The sequence below is a fragment of the Podarcis tiliguerta genome (genome assembly GCF_965153285.1).
Source record: "Podarcis tiliguerta genome assembly, chromosome: Z".
Classification (NCBI taxonomy): domain Eukaryota; kingdom Metazoa; phylum Chordata; class Lepidosauria; order Squamata; family Lacertidae; genus Podarcis; species Podarcis tiliguerta.
This window is the reverse complement of record NC_139553.1, coordinates 8,422,910-8,446,426: the sequence shown is the minus strand read 5'-3', so window position 1 is coordinate 8,446,426 and position 23,517 is coordinate 8,422,910. Positions and strand designations below refer to the sequence as shown.

Here is a 23,517-nt window from a genome sequence, read left to right as displayed (position 1 = left end):
GCACCTCCACAATGCTTAAGAGGCTGTCGGGCCCCCCCAAAATGGGGCACCTCCACACTGAGTTAGGAGCTCTATGGTGGTGCTCTTTGGCACATAAAAGACCAGTAATGTTATATGAATATCTCCCCCATGTTATGTTTTGCAATTCCAGCTAAACCAGTAGAGGAAGTGTCCATCCACTAGGCTCTCTTGCTAAAAGAGGCAGGATCTCCGCTGGTGCCTCCCTTTGTTCAAATCTGAAGTCAGAGACTGGCTGATCCGCTTGGTGGTGAGCTTCATGTCTCTCGCAGCTACTATGGCGCGGCTCAGAGACCTGTTCAGGTCCTGCAGACCAGCGCAGTCCAGAGTCATGGAGCAGCAGGAACCCTCTTGCATTTGGTGCCGAGAAGCCGAGGTTTTCAGCTCTGTGTCCTGGGGCCTGCTAGGGACAGCAGCAGGGGAGGAGATCGGAGGTGCATGTGGGGAACAATAGCTGGTGAAGAGAAAAAGAAGGGGGGGGGTCTGAATATACCTTTACACTAGGTGAAAGCATTTGTGCATCTAGTTCAGCATTGCCTACACCAAGGGTAATAATAATAATAATAATAATAATAATAATAATAATAATAATTTATTATTTATACCCTGCCCATCTGGCTGGGTTTCCAACAGGGCGACTTCCAACAGAACACTAAAATACAATAACCTATTAAACATTAAAAGCTTCCCTAAACAGGGCTGCCTTCAGATGTCTTCTAAAAGTTTGGTAGGTATTTTTCTTTTTGACATCTGGTGGGAGGGCATTCCACAGGATGGGTGCCACTACCAAGAAGGCCCTCTGCCTAGTTCCCTGTAACTTGGCTTCTCGCAGCGAGGGAACCGCCAGAAGACCCTTGGTGCTGGACCTCAGTGTCTGGGCAGAACGATGGAGGTGGAGACGCTTCTTCAGGTATACTGGACCAAGGCCATTTAGGGATTTAAAGGTCAGCACCAACACTTTGAATTGTGCTCGGAAACATACTGGGAGCCAGTGTAGGTCTTTCAAGACAGGTGTTATATGGTCTCGGAGGCCACTCCCAATCACCAGTCTAGCTGCCGCATTCTGGATTAGTTTTGGTTTCCGGGTCACCTTCAAAGGTAGCCCCACATAGAGCACATTGCAGTAGTCCAAGCGGAAGATAACAAGAGCATGCACCACTCTGGCGAGACAGTCTGTGGGCAGGTAGGGTCTCAGCCTGCATACCAGATGGAGCTGATAAACAGCTGCCCTGGACACAGAATTGACCTGCGCCTCCATGGACAGCTGTGAGTCCAGAATGACTCCCAGGCTGCGCACCTGGTCCTTCAAGGGCACAGTTACCCCATTCAGGACCAGGGAGTCCTCCACACCCTCCCACCCCCTGTCCCCCCAAAACAGTACTTCTGTCTTGTCAGGATTCAGCCTCAATCTGTTAGCCACCATCCATCCTCCAACTGCCTCCAGACACTCACACAGGGTAGGGGAAGTTTTTCAGGCAGAGGGTTGCATTCCCATCTGTGCAACCTTCTGGGGGCCACATGCCAGTGACGGGCAGGGCCGAACAACAAATATAAATGCTACTTTAGTGGAGTGGGCTGCTATTACACACATTCATGGCCCCCACCCCTTTCCTCCATCCAGGTAAGCAAGAGGCATCATCAGAGTTAAAAAACCAACCAACCAACCAACCAACCAGGCAAAAGCACTCAAGAAGGAATATGCAGTAGGGCTAAGTGAGGGGTGTAGCCTTGGGAGAGTCCAGCGGACCAGACACTGAAGCTTAGAGGGGCACATTTAGACCCTGAGTCTGAGGTTCCCCACCCTGACTCTGCACTAACTGGTCAGGAGCTCCCCAGAATCTCAGGAAGAGCAAGGACCTTTTTCATCCTTTTACCTGATCCTTCTAACTGGAGGTTCTAGGGACTGGACCTGGGGACTTCTGCTGGTAAGGTATATGCCCTCTCTCACTGAACAATGGCACCTTCCCGAATGAGTTTTGGAGGCATCGGTGGCAGGGAACAAGCCAACATCAGAGTAGGAGACCTTATAGAGGCAGGCAACTGAAGCTGGACTACAACACCAATCACTCCTGATCACTGTCCATGTTGTCTGGAGCTTGATGGAAAGTTTTAGTCCAGCAATATCTGGAGGGCCACAGGCTCGCCATTGTTGGGGTCAACACAATAAGGGAAAAAGTCATATCTCTCAGAATTCTCACTGAACAAAGACCTGAATGAGTGGTTCTTACATTATAGACGCTGGAGGGCAGGGAACCACGGGGACATAGCTGATGGAGGCAGCAGAGCTTGGGAGTGCCAGATACCAGAGTCCAGGCTGCTGTGATTGATGGTGATTGCTGGGGTTCGGCTGTGGTCCAGAACCTTGCTCTGCTTTGTCCCCTGCGCCATGGTCCACCCCTGGGGGCAAATGAGAAAACAAGATCTAAAATTCTCCCTAGACAGAACTGGGAGGAATTGAGAACTTTATTATTATTATTATTTATAATTTTCATTTATACACATTATAACAATGTTTGCCAAGTTTTAACATTTTCAGTTTTGTCTCCTTTCCCCCTCTTTCTGCGGTTCCTTACATTTATTTCCATCCTTTCCTGTATACTCGAAATTGTTTTAACTTATTCTTTTATTCGTCTATTCTAATATATATCTCATATATCTTTTATTTTAAAAACCTGCATGTTTTTACAATAATTGGAGAAATTGATATCTTACTATAAAGGAAAGTGGGAGGCACTTCAGAGAGCAACTCCCACTCTCCTTTGAAAGGGAGTTGAAGCTAATGGAATACAGGGAATTAGGTTTGGGGAAGTCGGAGAAATAAGCAAATGCAAGGAATACTATGAAGATAAAATTGTTTTTATTTTTGTTTTTTCTTTTCGATATTTTTTGCTGTTTTGTGTTTGTGCGATTTGGCATTTTTTCTGTTTTTTGTTGTTGTTTGTTTTTTCCTTCTTTGTTGTTTCATCTTTTATGTAAAACTTAATAAAATATTTATATATATAAAAAAGAAGCTGGGGTAAGCTGTGAGGAGGGGGGGGGGACTAGGAGCGAGCTATAAAGGGGCTTGGTTATTTTGTTTAGTGTCAATGGAAGTTCAGTGGCACAGATGCTCTGGAACACTCTTCCCCTTGAAAGCATTTCCATTTCACTAAGTGCTTTTTAGAGAATTAATTTGACTCAACTTTGGCCATTTGTTCTCTGTTTTACGACCATAACACTTATACAATGCCTGAATTGTTTTATTGTTACTTGATTTCTAAAAATGTGTCGGCACTTTGCAAATCAATCGCTACTAGGCATGATGGCTATGTTCTACCTTCACTGTCAGAGGCGACACATCTCTGAATACCAGCTGCTGGGAATTGCAGGTGAGGAAAGTGCTGTTGTGTTCAGGACCTGCTTGTGGTCAGCCACTATGAAAACAGGATGCTGGGCTTAGATGAGCTGTTGGCTTGAGCTAGCAGCCTCATCTTATATTTCCTCTTGGGAACTGTTTCCAAACCCCTCACCATCCTTGCTGCCCTCGTCAGGACCTGCGCTCCAGTTTGCCAACACGGCATCAGTTTTCACACCAGAATTTCCCTTTCTCACCATGTACTACTTTGCTCCTGGGGTTCCTGGTGTCCTTGCACGGATGGCTTGGTGCTTCTGACTTCTTCGGAGTGCTTTGGTAGAAGGGTCCAAATGAATCCCTTGGGGAGTCACAGCCTAGAAATGAAAGACAAAGTAGAAGAAGAAGAAGAAGAGTTTGGATTTGATATCCCACCTTTCACTCCCCTTCAGGAGTCTCAAAGCAGCTAACATTCTCCTTTCCCATCTTGCCACAAGGACCCTCCACCCCGAATCCAAAAACAAGAATACACAGAACCAGAGCCCTGGAGAGGATTTCTTTAATAAAAAAAAACACACACACACTACCAGTATGTGGAAGCAGCTAAGATATTGAGCTATAAATTAATCATGACATGTGTGCCTCCAGGCGTGCTGATGTAGCACGGATGTCCACCACCAAAATTTGTGAGTGCCTAGCCCCCTCAGAGTGAATTTTGTGGGTGCTACAGCACCCAAGGCCCTGGCACCTGGTGCCTATGCCTCAAGCATAGAACTCATTAGATAAGTCTTGGACAGACCAGTCGTTCTCAGTTTCTGCTGAAACTGCTGACCCAGATTTATTTATTTTTAATCTCCTAAAAAAAAGTTTTTTTTTAAAAAAAAGAAAAGACATGTAGATCGAGTCCTTAATTTAGGAATGCAGAAATTCACCAGGTACCAGTTAACATTTAACCAAGGATAATGATTCCTGTGGCGCTATTCCACCTGTTGCTAAGTGCCAGAATTGTAAAAAAAGGAAAAGTCAAGAGGAAATTTAAGGTGGAGAGCCAGCAGAGACGCAACCTTCAGCACCTGATTCGTTCCACAATTGCTTCAGTGAGCCATTTGGTGGTGTAAGTTATGGGCTAATTTTTCTTATCAGTTGCTGTGTGGAACTCCTGATTCAGAACATACCCTGCTCACAGACTCTGACTTCCTTGTTCTTCCAACAGAGTGGACTGCTGACATAAGCCAGCCACTTTGCTGCCACTGCAAATCCTGCCCTGCTCTGTGGTCTGGATTGTGCAGATGGGGCACTTGTGGCCCTCCAGATTCTATTTGCTTACAACTCCTATTACTGCCTCACAGATGAGCAAAATGATCAAGGGGACGGAGCGACTCCACTATGGGGTAAGGTTTCAGAGTTTGGGCATCTTTAGTTTAAAGCAAAGGAAAGAAGGAGGAAACATGACAGATGATGTGAAGAAAGCAGATCCACAACTCATGAACATCCAATGAACCTGAATTTTAGAGGACTCAGGACAGACTAAAGAAAGTACTTATTTACACAGCACAGAGTTAAAAGTACTTGCTCCCACAAGATACAGCAATAGCAACCAACCTGGATGGCTTTGAAAGAGGGTTGGACAAATTTGTGGATAATAAGGCTAACAGTGGCTATTCACCATGATGGCTATGTTCTACATCTACTGTTAGTAAACCTCTGAATACCAGTTGCTAAGAATCACAAATGGGGGGAATGCTATTGCATGTGGGCTTCCCAGTGGAGCATCTGGCTGGCTACTGTGATAATGGGATGCTGGACTAACTCCAGCAGGGCTTTTCTTATGATACCTTTGAAGCCTCTGGCATCTTGGTTTCTTGTGGGTACATCTTCAAGCCGTGACTTGACCTCTTGGCAATAGGGACACGGGGCAGAGATTTTGGGAGTCTTTGGTTCTTGTGACATGGGACTTGAAAAAGAATACTGGGTTCCTACAGAAATCGAAACAAAGAAACTTGATACACACACTCTAGACATCTGGTTTCCCTTGTGGGAAGAGAATGCTGGACTCGATGGGCCTTTGGTTTAATGCAGCAGGGGTCTTCTTATGTTATAGCGTCTCTACCTCCATCGTTGTGCCCAGACACTGAGGTACAGCACCAAGGGCCTTCTGGCGGTTCCCTCGCTGCGAGAAGCCAAGTTACAGGGAACCAGGCAGAGGGCCTTCTCGGTAGTGGCACCCTCCCCTTGGAATGCCCTCCCACCAGATGTCAAAGAGAAAAATAACTACCAAACTTTTAGAAGACATCTGAAGGCAGTCCTGTTTAGGGAAGTTTTTAATGTTTTATAGGTTATTGTATTTTAGTGTTCTGTTGGAAGCTGCACAGAGTGGCTGAGGAAACCCAGCCAGATGGGCAGGGTATAAATAATAAATTATTATTATAATTATTGTATAGCTTTTATTGTAACACATTGTTCTTTTTTCTGATTTTATGCCACACTTTATGTTTTTAAATTTTGTAGGTTGCCTGGAGACATTTGGTGCCAAGCAACTGATAAACTGAAAGGATGATGATGGTAATAATTTGCTTGGTAGCTTTCTCAATGGGGACCACCATTCATCCCCCCCACCTGGAGAGGAGGGGAGGAGAAATTATTGCCACAAATCAGAGCAAATTTCCCCTGAAAATTACACCCCCACCCCCAAAATGCAAAAGGGGGAAAGGCAGTTCTGCTCCCCTCTTTTGCTTCCCATGCTTTCCCCCTAAAATTTAGGCCATATTTTTATTAGCATGGAAATTCAACCCAGCCTTTCTAGCACAGTGCACTGCTACCTGCCTAGTCCTTCCTGGGGCAGTTGATTTGGTAAATAAAAGCAGGGTCAGGTGCCCATTGCTCACCAGTGTAGGGCCCCCAGAGGACGGGCTGCTCTGGGGATTCTTTCCTAGAAGCAGAGGTTTCCTGGCGTTTCCCTTTCCATGGCTTTGGTGGTGAGTAGTCTGACTCCGAAGCGCCTGCAAAGAACACAGGTGGGGACACCCTCAGTCCTCATATGCACATAGAAAAGCAGTCACTTCATTAAACAGGCTCAAGTCCCAGGGAATCAAGTGCTGTTGGTTTGGAGCAGAAGCCACTTGTGCACAGCACTGATGGGCTAGTGCATGAGATGTCACTGACAATGGAAAGCTGGAAAGGGTTTAGGTTAGGCTTATTTAATTCATACATTGCTTCCCTTTAAAAAAAGTCTGGAGCGATTTGCAACCACTGTAAAGAAACACAAATAAAAATCACATAAACATTTTAAAAACAAAACAAAACATACCCACCCAGATTTAACAGTACAATGATTGGTGATACCCAAATGCCAAGGAAAAAGAAAACATATTTGCCTCAAATAAATGCCAAGGTTGGCACTAGAGCAGTTTGTACAATGGATGTGGGATGTGCTACTGTTGTGTCACTGCCACCCTCATAGAGTCACAGAACTAGTCCAACCCCCTGAAATGCAGGAATGACAACTAAAGCATCCCTGACAGATGGCCACCCAACCTCTGCTTAAAAACCTTCCAAGGTACTTCGTTCTTCAGGACATCCTTCAAAGGTGGCATGCAGAAAAGGACCTTAGGGTCCTGGCAGGCTTATATGAGGAACAGAAGCACAGACAGCACATCCTTCTGAAAGGCATGCCTATATTCAGCCTCAGAATAAAATGCATCTCTTTGCATAACCAAAGCAACCTAATGCACACCACAAACATTTTTGTTGCTTACTGAGATCCAGCTGGATTCCATCTTGCAGGTTTGATCTATTGATCCTATCTTCTGGCTTGATCAACAGAGCTGGACTGTCATGGTCAGCTGTGTTCTTCCCGGATGTTTTGCTGCGAGATGAGGTGGGGATGTGGTTGGACCTGCAAGACAGTGAATTGTTTTAGGCACACTGCACCATTCCTTACATGAGCAGCAGCAAGCACAGGGCAGAGAACTTCTGCTTATCTACTGCAAATCTGTGTGAGAGAGAGTATGTGTGTCTGTGAGAGAAAATTTAAAAGGGAAGAAGTGGTGGGCACAAGTAAGGGGTCTTTACCTCTGCAGTGCCCCTCTCTCCTCTGCGTATCAGGGCTCCAAGACCACCCCTCTTTTTGCAACAGAAGCTTACCAAGTGTTTGACTAAAAATGACCTTGTATGTGAAAAATTATAGGATATCATTAGTCTCAACAAACAATAAATCATATTTCAGGTTTCCAGCGGGTTTCCAGCTGATGCCTGGTGTAAATAAAGGCAAGAAAGAAAGCTGGGCTTCTGGGACATTGTATGGGCAGCAGATGGCAGCAGAGAGAAGACACTTGTTGCTGTGCAGGGTGTCAATACCCAGCATCTTCAAGCAGGTGCCAGGGCCCCTAGGTCCAGGTAAGGCATGTTGCTGGCACCTGCCCCTCCAGCAGCCTGCCCCTTCAAGTAGCATAAGGCAGCTGCATCTAGCAGCCATTTTAACTCCCCACCATTCTCTGAAGAAATGCTTTGCCAGAGGCATTGTGGGAAAATCCTTACATGAACCAGCCCTGGCTGCCACCAGGAGACAGTGATGGAGAAAGGAGAGGCTGCCTGGGCTACCCTCAAACCTGGAACAAGCTCTGCCCATTGCTTACCCTATTGGATTGGCACTTCTGGGGTGGCGGGTCCTGTCCTGTCTTGGCATCTGGGGTGTAGAGGTATGTTCGGAGGGTGGCCGCTTTGGATAACCATGAGGCTGCCTGAGGGTCCTCTCCAGGACTTGGCGAAGCTGAGAGACTTCATGCTGCAAAGCTCTGATAGCCTGGCTGTTAAAGGGACAAAAACAACCCCCAACCAAGGATCAGTTAAAATCAGGGCCTAGCATGACAAGAGATATTAATTTTAGGCATGCTATACATGTCCAGCAACCCAAATTATACACACTATAGTGGAAGAGTCATAGCTTGGTGATAGGGCATCCACTTTGGAAAAATCCTAACAACTTCACTTCTAGTGAGGCTGCTTCTGTTTACAGTTCTTACAGAGTAAGTACAAAACATAACCAGCTTGCATTTGGAATGTTTTAACTGCAGGAGTTAGCTCTTAAGAATGATGGAAAGCTCCCAGGCTGGTAGCTGAATGCAAGCTTGCCAGAGCATGGAGAAAATGTTCCCCTAAAAAGGGTTAAAATTGATGCCTTCTCCTCTGGAGGAAAGGGCCGTAGCTCAGTGGTGGAACATCTGCTTTGTACACAGAAGGCTCAATCCCTGGTATCTCTGGGCAAGGCTGGGAGAGACTGACCCAAAAACCTGGAGGTTTGCTGCCAGTTAGTACAGACCAGGGGAAGGGAAGCTTTTTCACCTTGAGGGCTGCACTCCCTTCCAGGCAACCTTCCAGGGACCACAAAATAGTGGTGTGCAAGGACCTGAAGCAAAAAGTGGGCAGAGCAATGAATGCTGATTTTAGCTTTACAGTGGTACCTCGGGTTACATACACTTCAGGTTACATATGTTTCAGGTTACAGACTCCGCTAACCCAGAAATAGTACCTCGGGGTAAGAAATTTTCTTCAGGATGAGAACAGAAATCATGCTCCGGTGGCGCGGTGGCAGCGGGAGGCCCCATTAGCTAAAGTGGTGCTTCAGGTTAAGAACAGTTTCAGGTTAAGAACGGACCTCCGGAACGAATTAAGTACTTAACCCAAGGTACCACTGTATTCAGTTGGCTTTTTTCTTTGCACATCCCCCCTCCATCCTCCATGAAGGGAAGTGAGGAGCACTGTAGGAGTTCATGGACACATTCCAGTTTGCCCAAAAGACTCGAGGAAGGTACAAAGCACCATCACCCGGTGATGGGTGTGGTCTGGGGGGAGTTCCGAGGGCCAGGCAAAGTGGTCTGAGGGACTGCCTCGGCCACCTCGGCCTGAGGTTCCTCATCTATGATCTATTGTGCTTCTCACCCAGTGCCCCCACCATTCCAAAGAGGAAACTTACGCTCGGTGCACGCGGGTGTCAAGGAGACTGTAGTCATGAGTCTGGTCTGGGGGCAGCGAAAGAGCAGAGGAGCTAGGAGAATGTCTTGCTTCATCAGGAGGCGCATTGTAAGTTTCAAGACCTGCCTGGGCATCAGCCTCAGAGTCTGTGTGAGCTGGTGAGAAAAGAGCCAGAAACACATAATAGAATCATAGGGTTAGAAGGGACCCCCAAGGGCCACCAGTAGCAGCAGCAGAAGATAAGCAGTAGCTGAGTGAACTGCAAAGCAGGCAAATCTTTTGCCAACCTTTTCCTGCTTTGCCTAGCAAAGGCAGAGGAGAGGAGCAGGACCATCCCTGGGTTGAGGATGTGGGGCCCACCCACTGTTGGTTTGCAACAGCTGGCCTGATTCTAGACTTCTGGGTGGGGAGGGGAGTTTAAAAGGGGGAAAACAGTTGCTTATCTGCTAATTAGTGGGTGGGAGTATTATTTACGCATGGTTAATATTGTCTGTTATTAATTATATGGTGGGTGTGTTTTTGTTTTTTCATAAGTGTTATGCTAGATGATATAGTGATGTATTGTATGACCCTTCCTCTCTTTTTTCTTCCCTTATGGTTGTGTGTGTGCATGCACACACCTGCTGTAAGTCACCTGCACACCTTGGGGCGATAAGCGACTAGTAAGTTTAATAACTTAATAAAACAACAACAACTCTGCAATCCAGGAATCACAGCAATGCATGAATCGTGGATCTTTCCACTTTGGAAACTGCGTTATACAGAGGCAGATCATTAGTCCATCTAGCTAAGTATTGCCTATACTGATTGGCAGCAGGTCTCCAGGGCTTCGTACATGGGTCTCTCTCCCAGCCCTACCTGGAGATGCTAAGGAATGAGCCTGGGATCTTCTGCATGCAAGGCAGGTGCATGCAATGGCACCTTCACCCGTAGAAGCACTTCCCCTGTGACTCCAAGAGCTGATTACTAGCCAACATGTGCATCACAAAGTCTCCAGTGCTCACCACTCTTGACAAACTCTCTTTCCCTACAACTGGATGCAGGGAGTGAGGAAAGTGCTTAGGATTTTTAAAAAAAGAAAAAGAAAGGTAAAGGACCCCTGACAGTTAAGTCCAGTCGTGAATGACTCTGGGGTTGCGGCACTCATCTTGTTTTACTGGCCAAGGGAGCTGACGTTTGTCCGCAGACAGTTTTTCCGGGCCATGTGGCCAGCATGACCAAGCTGCTTCTGGTGAACCAGAGCAGCGCACAGAAATGCTGTTTACCTTCCTGCTGGAGCAGTACCTATTTATCTACTTGCACTTTTTGGTGTGCTTTTGAACTGTTAGGTTGGCAGGAGCAGGGACCGAGCAATGGGAGCTCATCCTGTTGTGGGGATTCGAACCGCCAACCTTCCGATCGGCAAGCCCTAGGCTCTGTGGTTTAGATCACAGTGCCACCTGCGTCCCTATGCACTTAGGATGGCACAGAACAAATACCTGTTGCAGCGTGTTGAAACTGACCCAGCACTAGGCCGTGCAAAAGGTCCATGATTCAGGGGTGTTGTTTGATCTCTGCAAGGTGTTTCAGGGATCCAGGTACAGTAAGGTGGTACAGCCTGGCCAGGCTGCATGTGTGAGCATGTGCTAGAGCTTTATGTGAGTGAATGTTCAGGGTAGTGCAGCTAGCAAGGTACTGAGGGGCAGAATGTTAGGAAGGACCTCAAATAAGAAAAGGCACATGACCTGGCATTCCTGCTCAAAGCAATTAATTGCTTTTAGCTCACCACTATCCATGCCTTGCTCCATCTCACTGGCGATGCTGTTGGTCCACCTGGTAGGGGAGCTAAGCTGGAAATGTCTTCCTTTGGAGAGGCCTTGTCTCTGCATCCCATTGTCTGATTGTGTGTGCCTGGGTGACCTGTCTGTTTCCAATGATTCCAGTGTGACAGGCGCTTTCCTTAGAGATTCTGCTTCGAAGTCTACATCAACAGAGGTTGAATTTCCCAGCATGCTGTGGGACCTTGACAAGAAATGGGAACACAAAGTTGTTTTATACCAAGTCAGATCTTTGGGTCCTTCTAGCCCAGCTTTCCCAGCCCTATCTAGAAATACTGTGGTTTGAACCTGGGACATTCTGCAGGCAAAATAGATGCTATTTTTAAAAGTGTACCCTTCTTTTTGAGGGACTTCCTCTACAAAGCGGCTTTTAAGAGATGTAGTTTTAACTGTTTTAATGACTGTGAAGACATGGGTCTTTTATAATGTTATATAACTGTCCTTGGCTCCTAAGCAAGGATGGGATAAAAAGCCAATGAAATAATAGCAACACTACTAACAAAAAATAGTGCAAAGGAGGAGAGCCGAATGTCCTTGGACCCTAACTTCCTTCAGCCCCAGTCAGCATGATAGTGATCAAGGATGATGGTAGGAGTCCAGTGATACCTGCAAGACCATAGAATCCTCACCCATGCTATTCATGTCTACTCAAGAGGAAGCCCCATTGGGTTCAGCTGGTCTTACTCCCAGGTGTGCAAGTCTAGAATTGCAATCTGATTCTGCTGTAAGTCAAACTAAAGCTGATACAAGAGGTCAAATCTCCTAACACATATTAAAAAACAAACTTCCAATAGCTTGCAATTAGTTTGGTCATTTTCATGCTCCAGGTTTTCCAACCGCACTTTCCTTTATCTGAATATTGCTGGATGCCCACCCAGTTCCTGGTTTCACCCACTTTTTGTCTTCAGGTATCTTCTATATACTTCCTCCTGTTCACTGCCAACTCAGGGACACAATTATGGGAATTAACACAGCTCATGGGAAAAGAAGGGAGGGAGGCTTCGTACCTAAACTTGGATGTATAGTGCTTTGGCATTTGTGCCAACGGGGACACCCTGCTGGCTTCTGATCCCACAAATCCACTGTCTGTCTCTGGGGAAACAAGGCGTAAATTCTGAAAGAGAAGGAAAAAGAAGATGTGGGGAATGTCAAGTCCAAGTGCTGAAAGCAGTCCTCCGAGCCTTTCTACTTGGCCCTCAGGACTCTTCTGAGGCCACCTCCACTTCTTGATGGGCCCATGTTTGCATCCTTCTTGGGTGTTTTTCCTGGCTGGGACATTTTTTTGGATTTTAATAGTGCCCCTGGCTTGCCTGAATGGAAAATCGAGAGAGTTATGTGAGTGAGTGTGTATAAAATAGTGTACTGTACAAGGGGAAAATTTACTTCCTTTGTTCCACCCACATTTGCCACCAACTCAGGCAATCACAGGCATGTGGCCTCTGGAAGGCTGCCCAGAAATGAATGTGGCCCACGGGCTGAAAAATATACCTTATCCTTGAGGCGGTTAAATGATTGCCTGAACTTCCTCAAAAAGAACCATATTTTGAGGCAACAAAGGATATATATAAACATTTTTATTTGGTATTTCCTTCACAAAGTTGAGGACATCTCCACCCCAATATTTACCCTCACAGCAAATTTGTGAGGTAGGTTCAGCTTAGAATACATGGCATATGGACTGTATGTTTCACTCCATGGGTCACAAGAAGGACAGGCAAGATCCCTCTTATCTCTATTCAGAACAGGGGCACCTAAAATTGATTTTTGACTCAAGTTGCACCATTCCCAAATTACTTTAGCCTCCAAGTTTCACTGCCCAGTCCCAAACCTCTTTCTCCAATCCTATCTCCAAGCAGAGGAGAGCTGCTTCTCAGGGCTTTCATTGGCCCCCGAGCAGAAATGTGGATCCAGTTGCTCTCCATATGTTTCTGTACTCCAGCTGCCATGAACCTCAGCCAGCATGGCCAATGGTCAGGAATGATGGGAGCTGTAATCCAACGATGTCTGAAGGACCACAGGTTCTTCCCCCTGCTCTGCTCTTAAGAAGTAGCACTCCCACCATACCTGGTCATTGGGCCAGGGACTCCTCATTTCTCTTGGCTTGCTGGCTGGTGATGATGGGAGTCAAATCTCAATAAAACTTGGAGGACACCAGGTCCCAGATTCTTCCCACACTCTGGGTCCCACCCCTTGGCACATGGCTCCCAGAAAGCCCCAAAAGGAAGGTGGCCCTCACGGTGAAAAATGTTTTCTCCCCCTGCTCCATTGTGACAGCCCCCTCCCCACTAACCAATGCTTACCTCAGGCAATCCTGTGTGTGTCTTCTGGGGGGACTTCTTGGCTGTGTGTTCAGAAGCAGCACTGCCTGCCACACTGACCATGCTGCTCTGTGGCGACAGGTGCTTCTGCTGCCTCCTAAATGATGAAGCCTTTGGAACTGGAGCCGATGGACATTTTTGTTCAACTGAACCCTGAGGAACTGGCTCCTCCTCCTGCTGGATGGATGGTGAGCAGCTGGTCTGGTCAGGTACTTCCTGCTGGGACTTCCTCAAAAGCTGCTCAGAAGGTTCCATCTGTTGGGGCTGCCTATTAGAAATGGGGGAGCAGGAAGAGAGAGAAGGGAGGACTCAGCAGAGGCTTATGACCTATTCCGGCCACATTCTAGTTTAACAGATTTCTGAATAAAGCTATCGGGTCAAAGGTGCAGCTTCACTTTAAAGAAACAAAACAAATAAAGGCTTCTGGGGAAAGTAACATACGAAGGCTTTGCTGTCAACAGCCTTTCACATTCTGGACTGCCCCTACTTCCAAGGTAATCTCTCAGCAGTTTCAAGAATATAGCTCAGGGAATAGGAACACAGAAGATGCCAGTGGCTGTTGAAGAGTCCAACATTCAAGATGGCAGCTGCTAAGTCAGGGATGAAGAACTTGCAACCCTTGGCCTAGGGCATGTTCAGATGGTTTTCTTATTGAGCATTCATCCTGGAGAAGAAGGTGGATTAACCTCCCCAGCCACCATACATTTAGGAGTTAGCAACATCCCTTTTTTTTTTAATCCCCACCTGGGGATCTGGGAAAAGAAGGAGTAATCCAAACCTGCTGCAAGAGCTTTTCAAGCCAGGCTATGAGAGTCTGTTCCTGTCAGAACCCAGAGACTAAGAAGGCCCTTCATTCCCAGACTTCTAAAGTAGGAACTGTGCTTTCATGTGCTCATATGACAAAGCTGTCTTTTTGCATGGGTTATAGAGGCACGCACTATGTTTTACATAAGTAGGGAAGCTACAAGCTGCAGCCATGGGCATCCTGCAAACATGCAAGGAAAGGAAAGGAAAGGAAAGGAAAGGAAAGGAAAGGAAAGGAAAGGAAAGGAAAGGAAAGGAAAGGAAAGGAAAGGAAAGGAAAGGAAAGGAGAGGAGAGGAGAGAGAGATTTCATATGCATTTCCCTCCCCCTTCCTTTTCACTCCATGTGATTCCAGGCTTCACATTCACTTTCTTGCCATCAAATTCGTCCCCTTCCCCCACTCCCCTATTTCCTTCGGTTTCTCCTTTTTCCTGCTCCCACAGTCCCCGCCCCTGCATCTGCCCTGCCAACTCAGCCCTATTGAGTAGAAAGAACTGAAAATAAAAATAGCCTAAAATAAAAAGCTCCTTTGTCCAACTCTGGGAAAGAAAGAGGGAGAGAAAGCAAAGGCATCTTTGTTGGAAAAGCAAGCCCCCCTGCTTCTAAGTTTAGTCACATCCCAGAATGTTTGCAGGCATCATGGTGGTCTGTGAAAGGTCTCCCACCAATATTTTCAAGGCAACGTGCAGAGTGGTTAGACCAGAGGCAGTTAAGGACATAAGGACCCTGCTGGATCAGGCCAATAGCCCATCTAGTCCAGCATCCTGCCCTCCCAGTGGCCAACCAGAAGCCTGTGGGAAGCCCACAAGCAAGACATGAGTGCAATTCTGCTCTCCTGCAATTCCCTGCAACTTGCATTCAGAGGCATACTGCCCCCAACGGTGGAGGCAAAACATGGCAATCATTGCTAGTAGCTGTTGATAGCTTTGTCTTCCATGACTTTGTCTAATCCTCTTGTAAAGCTGTTATGTATTGAAGTTCTCACTCTGGCCACCAGGGGGTATTGTGTATATAGTTTTCACTCAGGTCCAGGTAAGTTAATTTAGGTGGGAAACCCTGGGCTGTTGTTGTTACCATGTTGACAGCCGGCTGCCTATAAAAGCAGGCCGGCTGAGCTGTTTGCTGTTTGCTATTTGCTGTACAGTTCAGTTCCAGCTTACTTATAAAGAACTACTTGGAGAAATCTCTGGGTCGCCTGCTATGTCCACCTACTACAGTGGTACCTCGGGTTACAGACGCTTCAGGTTACAGACTCCGCTAACCCAGAAATAGTACCTCGGGTTAAGAACTTTGCTTCAGGATGAGAACAGAAATCGTGCGGCGGGAGGCCCCATTAGCTAAAGTGGTACCTCAGGTTGAGAACAGTTTCAGGTTAAGAATGGACCTCCAGAACAAATTAAGTTCTTAACCCGAGGTACCACTGTACTTAATAAAAGCCATCCAAGTTGACAGCCATCACTGCCTCCTGGGGGAATGTATTGCTACATGCTGCGCAAAGGTCATTCTTTAATCTGTATGGAATGTTCCACCATTCAGCTTCAGTGGATGCCTATGATGAAGCTGACTGCTGGAAGGTTCGGGACAGATAAAGAGAGCTGATGTGGTGCCCTCCTGATGCTGTTGGACTCCCATCAGATCCAGGAAGCATGGCCAATGTTGAGGGATGAGCAAAATTCCTCATGGTCCAGCAACATCTGGAGGGCCACAGGTCCCTGACCTATGAAATAATCAGGGCATGGCTGAAGTGTGGATTCTTCTCCTGGATGACTTACTGCAAGGTTGAAGGCCTGCAAGAGGTCTTGCTAGCTTTAGACACCACCCAGTGGGAGCCTTCCTTTGTCCCAACATCCGTTATGGCTGCACCATCTGCTTCATCTGGGGGTGAGTAATGTCTGTCCAGGTGCATCTGCTCCAAGCTCAGAGCCTCTGGCAAAGATTTGAAGCTGTTGTAGCTGTGGGACAAGAGACCATAGGTTAAGCTTGGGTCTGCCAGCCTTCAGAAACCAGATGAACTGACACTGACTATTAGTCGCTGCCAGTCCTACTAAGAGTAGGCCCATTTGAATTGATGGACATGATTAACTTAGGCACTTCAATGGGTCTACTCTGAGTAGAACTTCACTGGAAGTAACCCAATATATCAACCAACCATTCAAAGTAGAGATATAGGTTTCATCTGCACTACACATTTAAAGGAGCACCTTACCACTTACCAAACAGTCATGGCTTCTGCCAAAGAATCTTGGGAGCTGTAGTTTGTTAAGGGGGCAGAGAGGTCTAAGGAGACCTCTGTTCCCCTCTCAGTACTACAGTTCTCAGTTTAACAATCAATTCCCATTTCCAGAAACTCTGGGAACTGTAGCTCTGAGGGGACCGGGGGTCTCCTAAGGACTTTAAGCACAAACTACAATTCCCAGGATTCTTTGCAGAAGGGCACAGTTATTGGGAGGGGCATAATACTACTTTAAAAGTACAGTGGTATCTTGGGTTACATACGCTTCAGGTTACAGACTCCGCTAACCCAGAAATATTAGCTCGGGTTAAGAATTTTGCTTCAGGATGAGAACAGAAATCGTACAGCAGCAGCAGCAGGAGGCCCCATTAGCTAAAGTGGTGCTTCAGGTTAAGAACAGTTTCAGGTTAAGAGTAGACCTCCAGAACGAATTGTTCTTAACCCGAGGTACCACTGTATAGCAAAAATGGGATCCTAGAGAAGAAAACATCACAGCTGTGATCAGTTTGTTCAGAAATCCAAAGGGATACATGGTGTTATGTACTGAAGTTCCCACCCTGGCCACCAGGGGGTATTGTGTATATAGTTTTCACTCAGGTCCACATAAGTTAATTTAGGCTGGAAACCCTGGGCTGTTGTTGTTACAACAGCAGGCCGGCTGAGCTGTTTGCTGTTCAGTTCAGTTCAGTTCCAGCTTACTTATAAAGAACTACTTGGAGAAATCTCTGTGTTGTCTGCTATGTCCACCCACTACTTAATAGATTTTACAGAGCTAAAACAACCATGCTAGAAGAGCAGCATGATGCAGAGATCATTTTTATTTGAAGAGTGAAAAGGCTGTAAATCTTTAAAAGATTATCGAAGGATAATAATTCTCCGACATCAAAAAGACATTCGCCCCATATACACAAAACTCATACACTTACTGGTCCAGGAGGAGATCAAAGTCCTTTTCCACTTGGGCTTGCATGTGCCGGAGTGGTTCCGGAAGGCTGCTTTCTCCCTCTTCTCCAGTCTCATCACTGATGGAGTTCACTTCCATGTCCAGCTGGGCTTGGCTGCGGCCATTCGTGGGGAAGGGGGTCTGAAGAGCAGAGAGTCAAGGCATGAGCAAGGCCCAAATGAAAGCAAAGCCACACCCCCTCCAAAAGAATTTGACAATTGGTATAAAATGTTGAACAATTTAAATCACTGTCAGTCTAGAACAGAGGTTGGTGACCTTTATGGAGGACTAGTGGGTGAACTTGAATTTTGAGAAAGTGCTGTGGGCGCCAGTCACAAGATGGTTGCCATGGAAGCATGGCCTGATGCAGGGACAAACTGTTATGTATTGAAGTTCTCACCCTGGCCACCAGGGGGTATTGTGTATATAGTTTTCACTCAGGTCCATCTAAGTTAATTTAGGTGGGAAACCCTGGGCTGTTGTTGTTATATTGTTGACAGCCGGCTGCCTATAAAAGCAGGCTGCTGAGCTGTTTGCTGTTCAGTTCAGTTCCAGCTTACTTATAAAGAACTACTTGGAGAAATCTCTGGGTCGTCTGCTATGCCCACCCACTACTTAATACAACCCTTCCCTTTTTAGTACCTTAGGTGAAACAGGGAGGTGCCCCCCCATACTGCCACTGCTTTTCCCCACTCCTACCAAAATCTCCCTTTCCTGAGTTGCATGGTGGTGCCCATAAAGCAGCAGCAGACATGGCAGCTTCTGGTGAGATCTTGAGAAATCTCATAGAGCACATGAAATCTTGCCGGAAAAGCCAACACTGCTTCTTCACCAGTGGTGGAGGCAGTATGATGGGTGGGGCACTTGTGGGGGTGCTGTCTCTTGGGCACAGAAGCCAACTCCTAGTGGCTAAGGTCCCTTAGACCCCATTCCACAATAAAAGATTTGAAAGGGCTGCCCCCCCACAAGTTGATGAGCACTGCCATTCAAATGGTGTGTTTGCAACACGTCTTGTGATCAATATGCAAGGCAGGGCTTACCTGGGCCTCCCCAATATTTTATGCAAGTTGGAATCCCTGTTCTTGGGCTTCCACATCTGAGGCAGCTTCCTCAGCCTGCCTCATGTGTCATCTGGCCCTGGCCTGGAGAGAGCGTCCCACAGGCGAGATAGGAGACACAAGCCATTTCATGCTTTGTAATATATGTGCTCTTGTAAAGGGCTCCAGAGTAATACCAATAAATCCAGGGTATAAAAAAACTTTCAGATTGGTGCACAAAGAAACCTTTAAACACACTCCTGTATCTCGAATATTAGTAAGGTAAAGGGACCCCTGACCATTAGGTCCAGTTGTGGCTGACTCTGGGGTTGCGGCGCTCATCTCGCTTTATTGGCCGAGGGAGCTGGTGTACCGCTTCCAGGTCATGCGGCCAGCATGACTAAGCTGCTTCTGGCGAACCAGAGCAGCACACAGAAACTCCATTTACCTTCCCACCAGAGGAGTACCTATTTATCTACTTGCACTTTGACGTGCTTTCGAACTGCTAGGTTGGCAGGAGCAGGGACCGAGCAACGGGAGCTCACCCCGTCGTGGAGATTCGAACCGTCAACCTTCTGATCGGCAAGCCCTAGGCTCTGTGGTTTAACCCACAGTGCCACCCACGTCCCATCTCGAATATTACTTTCACTTTAATTGTGATGTTTAGCTTATTTCTTAGTTGTTGCCTTGTTAACAGTGTTTTATAGACTAATTGCTTCACTGATGATTTGTTAATTATTCCATATGATTTATGCTGTTTTCATGATATTCTATTATGTTCTATCATGTTATTGCTCTATTGCTTGTAATCCACTTTGAGATACCTCTGAATGAAAAGCAGCATAGAAATATAATCAAATCTATCTATCCATCAAAATATCCTTTAGATATGCCATTTCTCGTTTGGGAAAACCTTGAAGTAATTGCATGTGACCTCAGGGTATGGAGTGCAGACAGCCGGGACTGGGGCTTGAAGAGATGGAGTCGGCGACCTCATCTGCGACTCGGATGCCTGAGCTGGAAAACAGGCAGGAGATGAATCAGGCGCCTCAACGCTGCTCTGTGCAACTGGCTGGTCCCACATTGCCTGGTCAATCCTTTCCTTCAGCTCCTCCAAGCGCATCTCCAGTTGGAATATCTGTCCTTCCACTGCTCTGGAAAGTGTTAAAATGAGTTAGCAAAGATGAGAGAAGCTAGAACAGCAATATAGCTCAGGGAATAGGAGTACAGAAGTCAGGCTATTGCTCTATAATGCTTAGTACTTCCTGTATCACTTGTAGGCAAAGTGTTGTTGGACTACAACTCCCATCTACCCCATGCAGTAGCATGGCCAGTATTCAAAAATGATGGGGCTTGTAGTCCAACAACCACCTCTGGGTGATGCTGCCTTGGCTACCCCTGCTCTAAATTGACTGGCAACAGCTCCCAAGGGGTCTCATCCAAAAGTCTGTCAGCACACTGTCTTCTCCTCATATTTAGTTCCCACTTTTCCTATCCAACCCAGGGATGTTTGAAGACGGTCTCAGGTTCAACCCCCAGTATCTCCAGGTAAGGCTGGGAGAGACTCCATGCCTGAAATCCTTGCTCAATCAACTTGTGCAATACAATGGTACCTTGGTTCTCAAACTTAATCCGTTCCGGAAGTCCATTCCAAAACCAAAGCATTCCAAAACCAAGACATGCTTTCCCATAGAAAGTAATGCAAAATGGATTACAGTGGTTGGTACCTCAGGTTAAGAACTTACCGTATTTTTGGCTCTATAAGACTCACTTTTTCCCTCCTAAAAAGTAAGGGGAAATGTGTGTGCGTCTTATGGAGTGAATGCAGGCTGCGCAGCTATCCCAGAAGCCAGAACAGCAAGAGGGGTTGCTGCTTTCACTGCGCAGCGATCTCTCTTGCTGTTCTGGCTTCTGAGATTCAGAATATTTTTTTTCTTGTTTTCCTCCTCCAAAAACTAGGTGCGTCTTGTGGTCTGGTGCGTCTTATAGAGCGAAAAATACGGTAATTCGTTCTGGAGGTCTGTTCTTAACCTGAAACTGTTCTTAACCTGAAGCACCACTTTAGCTAATGGGGCCTTCCGCTGCCGCCGCGCCACCAGAGCACGATTTCTGTTCTCATCCTGAAGCAAAGTTCTTAACCTGAAGCACTATTTCTGGGTTAGCAGAGTCTGTAACCTGAAGTGTCTTTAACCTGAGGTACCACTGTAATCTGTTCCAGACTTTTAAAAACAACCCCAAAAACAGCAATTTAACATAAATTTTACTAACGATACAATTGATCCATAAAATGAAAGCAATAATCAATGTACTGTACTATAAAATAAATAAAGCAGTATTGTAGATATATATATATATATTAAAAAATCTTACCTGCACTGATTATAGTTATTCTTTGAATGGGGAGCTTTTATTCATTTCCACAGTCACACAATCAATCAATCAATCAATCAATCAGTCAATCAGTAGCTGAACTGGGTTCCACACAGTCACAAAAACAAATTAACCGAAAAAGCCTCAAAAACAAAAACGCAAAATAAATAGCAAAAACAAAAGCGCCAAACTTAATCCATTCCGGAAGTCCGTTTGACTTCCAAAATGTCCGAAAACCAAGGCGCAGCTTCAGATTGGTCCAGGTGCCCTGGAAACAATAGCCAACAGCCACATTGGACGTTCAGCTTCCAAAAAATGTTTGAAAACCGGAACACTTACTTCCACTTTTTTGGCGTTTGAGAACCAAGGCATTTGAGTACCAAGGCGTTTAAGAACCAAGGTACCACTCTATATACATACCGATCAGAATCAAAGTCTCCTAGCGCCCCCGCAGGTTCTTGATGGTTCTGCAACTGCCTGTATTCATCTCGAGCCTGTAGATATGTCTGCTCCAAGGCGTCCTGGGCTTCCTTTAGTCTTGCAAACCCCTACAATGGAAAGCAAGGTTGAAAGAGGCAGGGGATTTTGAGTGACTTGTTGACTCCCAAGTACCACAGCTATGTCGATTCTAACTGTATCCTTATGATGGGAAATGGCACTCTAGCAATGCAGCAATACAGATAGGTTTCTACTCTCATTGATAATGGAACCAACAAAAATCACCTTGTAGTAAATTATTTCAGGCATTCTCCCTGGATGAAGCTTTCAGACAGATGTTGCTCTCCTGAAAGACACCTTATGCCACTCAGAGAGCTATACAGTGGTGCCCCACAAGACGAATGCCTCGCAAGACGGAAAACCTGCTAGACGAAAGGGTTTTCCGTTTTGGAGGTGCTTCGCAAAACAAATTTCCTATGGGCTTGCTTCGCAAGATGAAAATGTCTTGCGAGTTCCTGCGATTTTTTTCCGCTCCCCACCCCCTTTTCTAACGCACTAAGCTGCTAATAGCCTTTTAGCAGCTAATCCGCTAATCCCTTAAGCCTTTAATAGCCGCTAATAGCCGCTAAACCGCTAATAGCGCTAATCCGCTAATAGGGTTGCTTCGCAAGACGAAAAAACCGCTAGACGAAGAGACTCACGGAACAGATTCTTTTCGTCTTGCGAGGCACCACTGTACTTCCCAAAGTTTCCTGCAAAGTGGGATTGTTAAACCACTCTTGAAGGTGTAGCTTTGTGAGGGAAATAGGGGTTTGCTAACAGCTCTCAGCACCCTGGAAATTTATTTATTTACATCACCACCACCACCACTCATGTACCACCCTTCATCTGAAGATCACAGGGTGGTTTACAATACAAAAACACATTTTAGACAGTAATTTATTGTTATTGTCTAGCACAGGGGTTGTCAACCTGGTCCCTACTGCCCACCAGAGGGCGTTTCAGGATTATAGGTGGGCAGTAGTGGGTTCTACAGCACAAGCTGAATCCTCCTTCTATTAAGCACTGGTGAAGGGTAAGGAATTTTTACCATCAAGAAAGATGCATTAGTGGGCGGTAGGTATAAAAAGGTTGACTACCCTGGTCTAGCAGGTATCTTTCTGAGAGGTTTGCATCGCAAAAACCATTCCTCTTATTCAATTTGAATGCCTCATTAAGCTGATCATATTGCACCCAACTTGTTACCATTTCTGCAATTTCAAGGTGAAGAAGTTGGGTGTAGGCATGAACTGAATGTCTTAAATAATCATATATATTTTTCTTTTTTTATGTAAGCGGCAGATAGAAAATCAGAAGTTTTTAAAATCTTTCTCTAATTTTTATTTTGTTTGTTTGTCTTTTTTATTTTATTGATCTCCCTCTCTCTCTCTCTCTTCTTTCTTCTTATTGTTCCTTTTCTTTCTTTTGTTGGTTCTCTTTGAAGTCCCATGTCAGGGACTTTTATTAAGGTCCATAGACTGTACACTCATGGGGGTGGTAAATGGTTGTTGGAGGACTCTGGGTGAGAAACAGGGAAATGTCGGTCTCCCAGGGTGAGAGGCTGGGAAGAGAAAGAAAAGATCCCAGGTGAGAACTGGGAGGAGCTACTGTGCTCTATGGGTGGTAAGGGCTAAGAATGACCTACTAAGAAAAGACTCTGTATTCCACTTATTCTATTTGTTTTTTGGTAACCACTATTTTACGTATTATGAAAAACTTTAATACAAATCTCATTAAAAAAAATAAGAAGATGCAACATTAATTCAAGAAAATGATTGTGGTACCTTTAGCTGGTCTTGAAGTGGCAACTTCCTTGTTCGAATTAGCTCCTCCAAATTTTCCACCTAAATAAGAGCATTCAGAACATTTCATCATATCCTGCTTAAGAGCCAGTAATGCCACCTTGAGGGGGGGCTGCTACTGTTCTTTTGCTACACAATCTCCATTTGGGTGAATCCCCCACCTTCCTTAATCAACTTAATCTCCTCCAGAACCTGTGCCATACTTAGGCCTGTTCCCCAAAGCCTCTAGGTCATGGGTAGGCAAACTAAGGCCCGTGGGCCAGATCAGGCCCAATTGCCTTCTGGATCCGGCCCGCGGACAGTTTGGGTATCACCGCGTGGATCACCAGCGCACATGCTCTTTCCCTCTCCCTCACATGGTGTCGTTGTTGTCATCATCTCCCTCCCTCCTTCTGGC

At 46.0% G+C, this 23,517-nt stretch overlaps 1 protein-coding gene across 4 annotated transcripts in view; it reads right to left on the bottom strand.

The window, feature by feature from the left end:
• Positions 1-132: 132 nt before the first annotated feature.
• Positions 133-23,517, bottom strand: part of AKNA (AT-hook transcription factor) — a 59,406-nt gene continuing 36,021 nt past the window's right edge. For 3 of the 4 annotated variants that reach the window (XM_083422853.1, XM_083422854.1, XM_083422855.1), the window contains exons 7-22: positions 23,103-23,162; positions 21,262-21,389; positions 19,406-19,625; positions 17,418-17,575; positions 16,031-16,210; positions 13,437-13,722; positions 12,144-12,250; positions 11,085-11,320; positions 9,321-9,474; positions 7,984-8,154; positions 7,105-7,244; positions 6,235-6,348; positions 5,185-5,325; positions 3,610-3,726; positions 2,247-2,415; positions 133-472 (exon numbers count right to left, since the gene is read on the bottom strand). In XM_083422853.1, coding sequence (XP_083278979.1) covers positions 193-472; positions 2,247-2,415; positions 3,610-3,726; positions 5,185-5,325; positions 6,235-6,348; positions 7,105-7,244; positions 7,984-8,154; positions 9,321-9,474; positions 11,085-11,320; positions 12,144-12,250; positions 13,437-13,722; positions 16,031-16,210; positions 17,418-17,575; positions 19,406-19,625; positions 21,262-21,389; positions 23,103-23,162 — 2,661 coding nt within the window. In that variant the 3' untranslated portion in view covers positions 133-192. The remainder of the gene's footprint in view (positions 473-2,246; positions 2,416-3,609; positions 3,727-5,184; positions 5,326-6,234; positions 6,349-7,104; positions 7,245-7,983; positions 8,155-9,320; positions 9,475-11,084; positions 11,321-12,143; positions 12,251-13,436; positions 13,723-16,030; positions 16,211-17,417; positions 17,576-19,405; positions 19,626-21,261; positions 21,390-23,102; positions 23,163-23,517) is intronic. The other variant, XM_083422856.1, reaches the window with a different exon arrangement.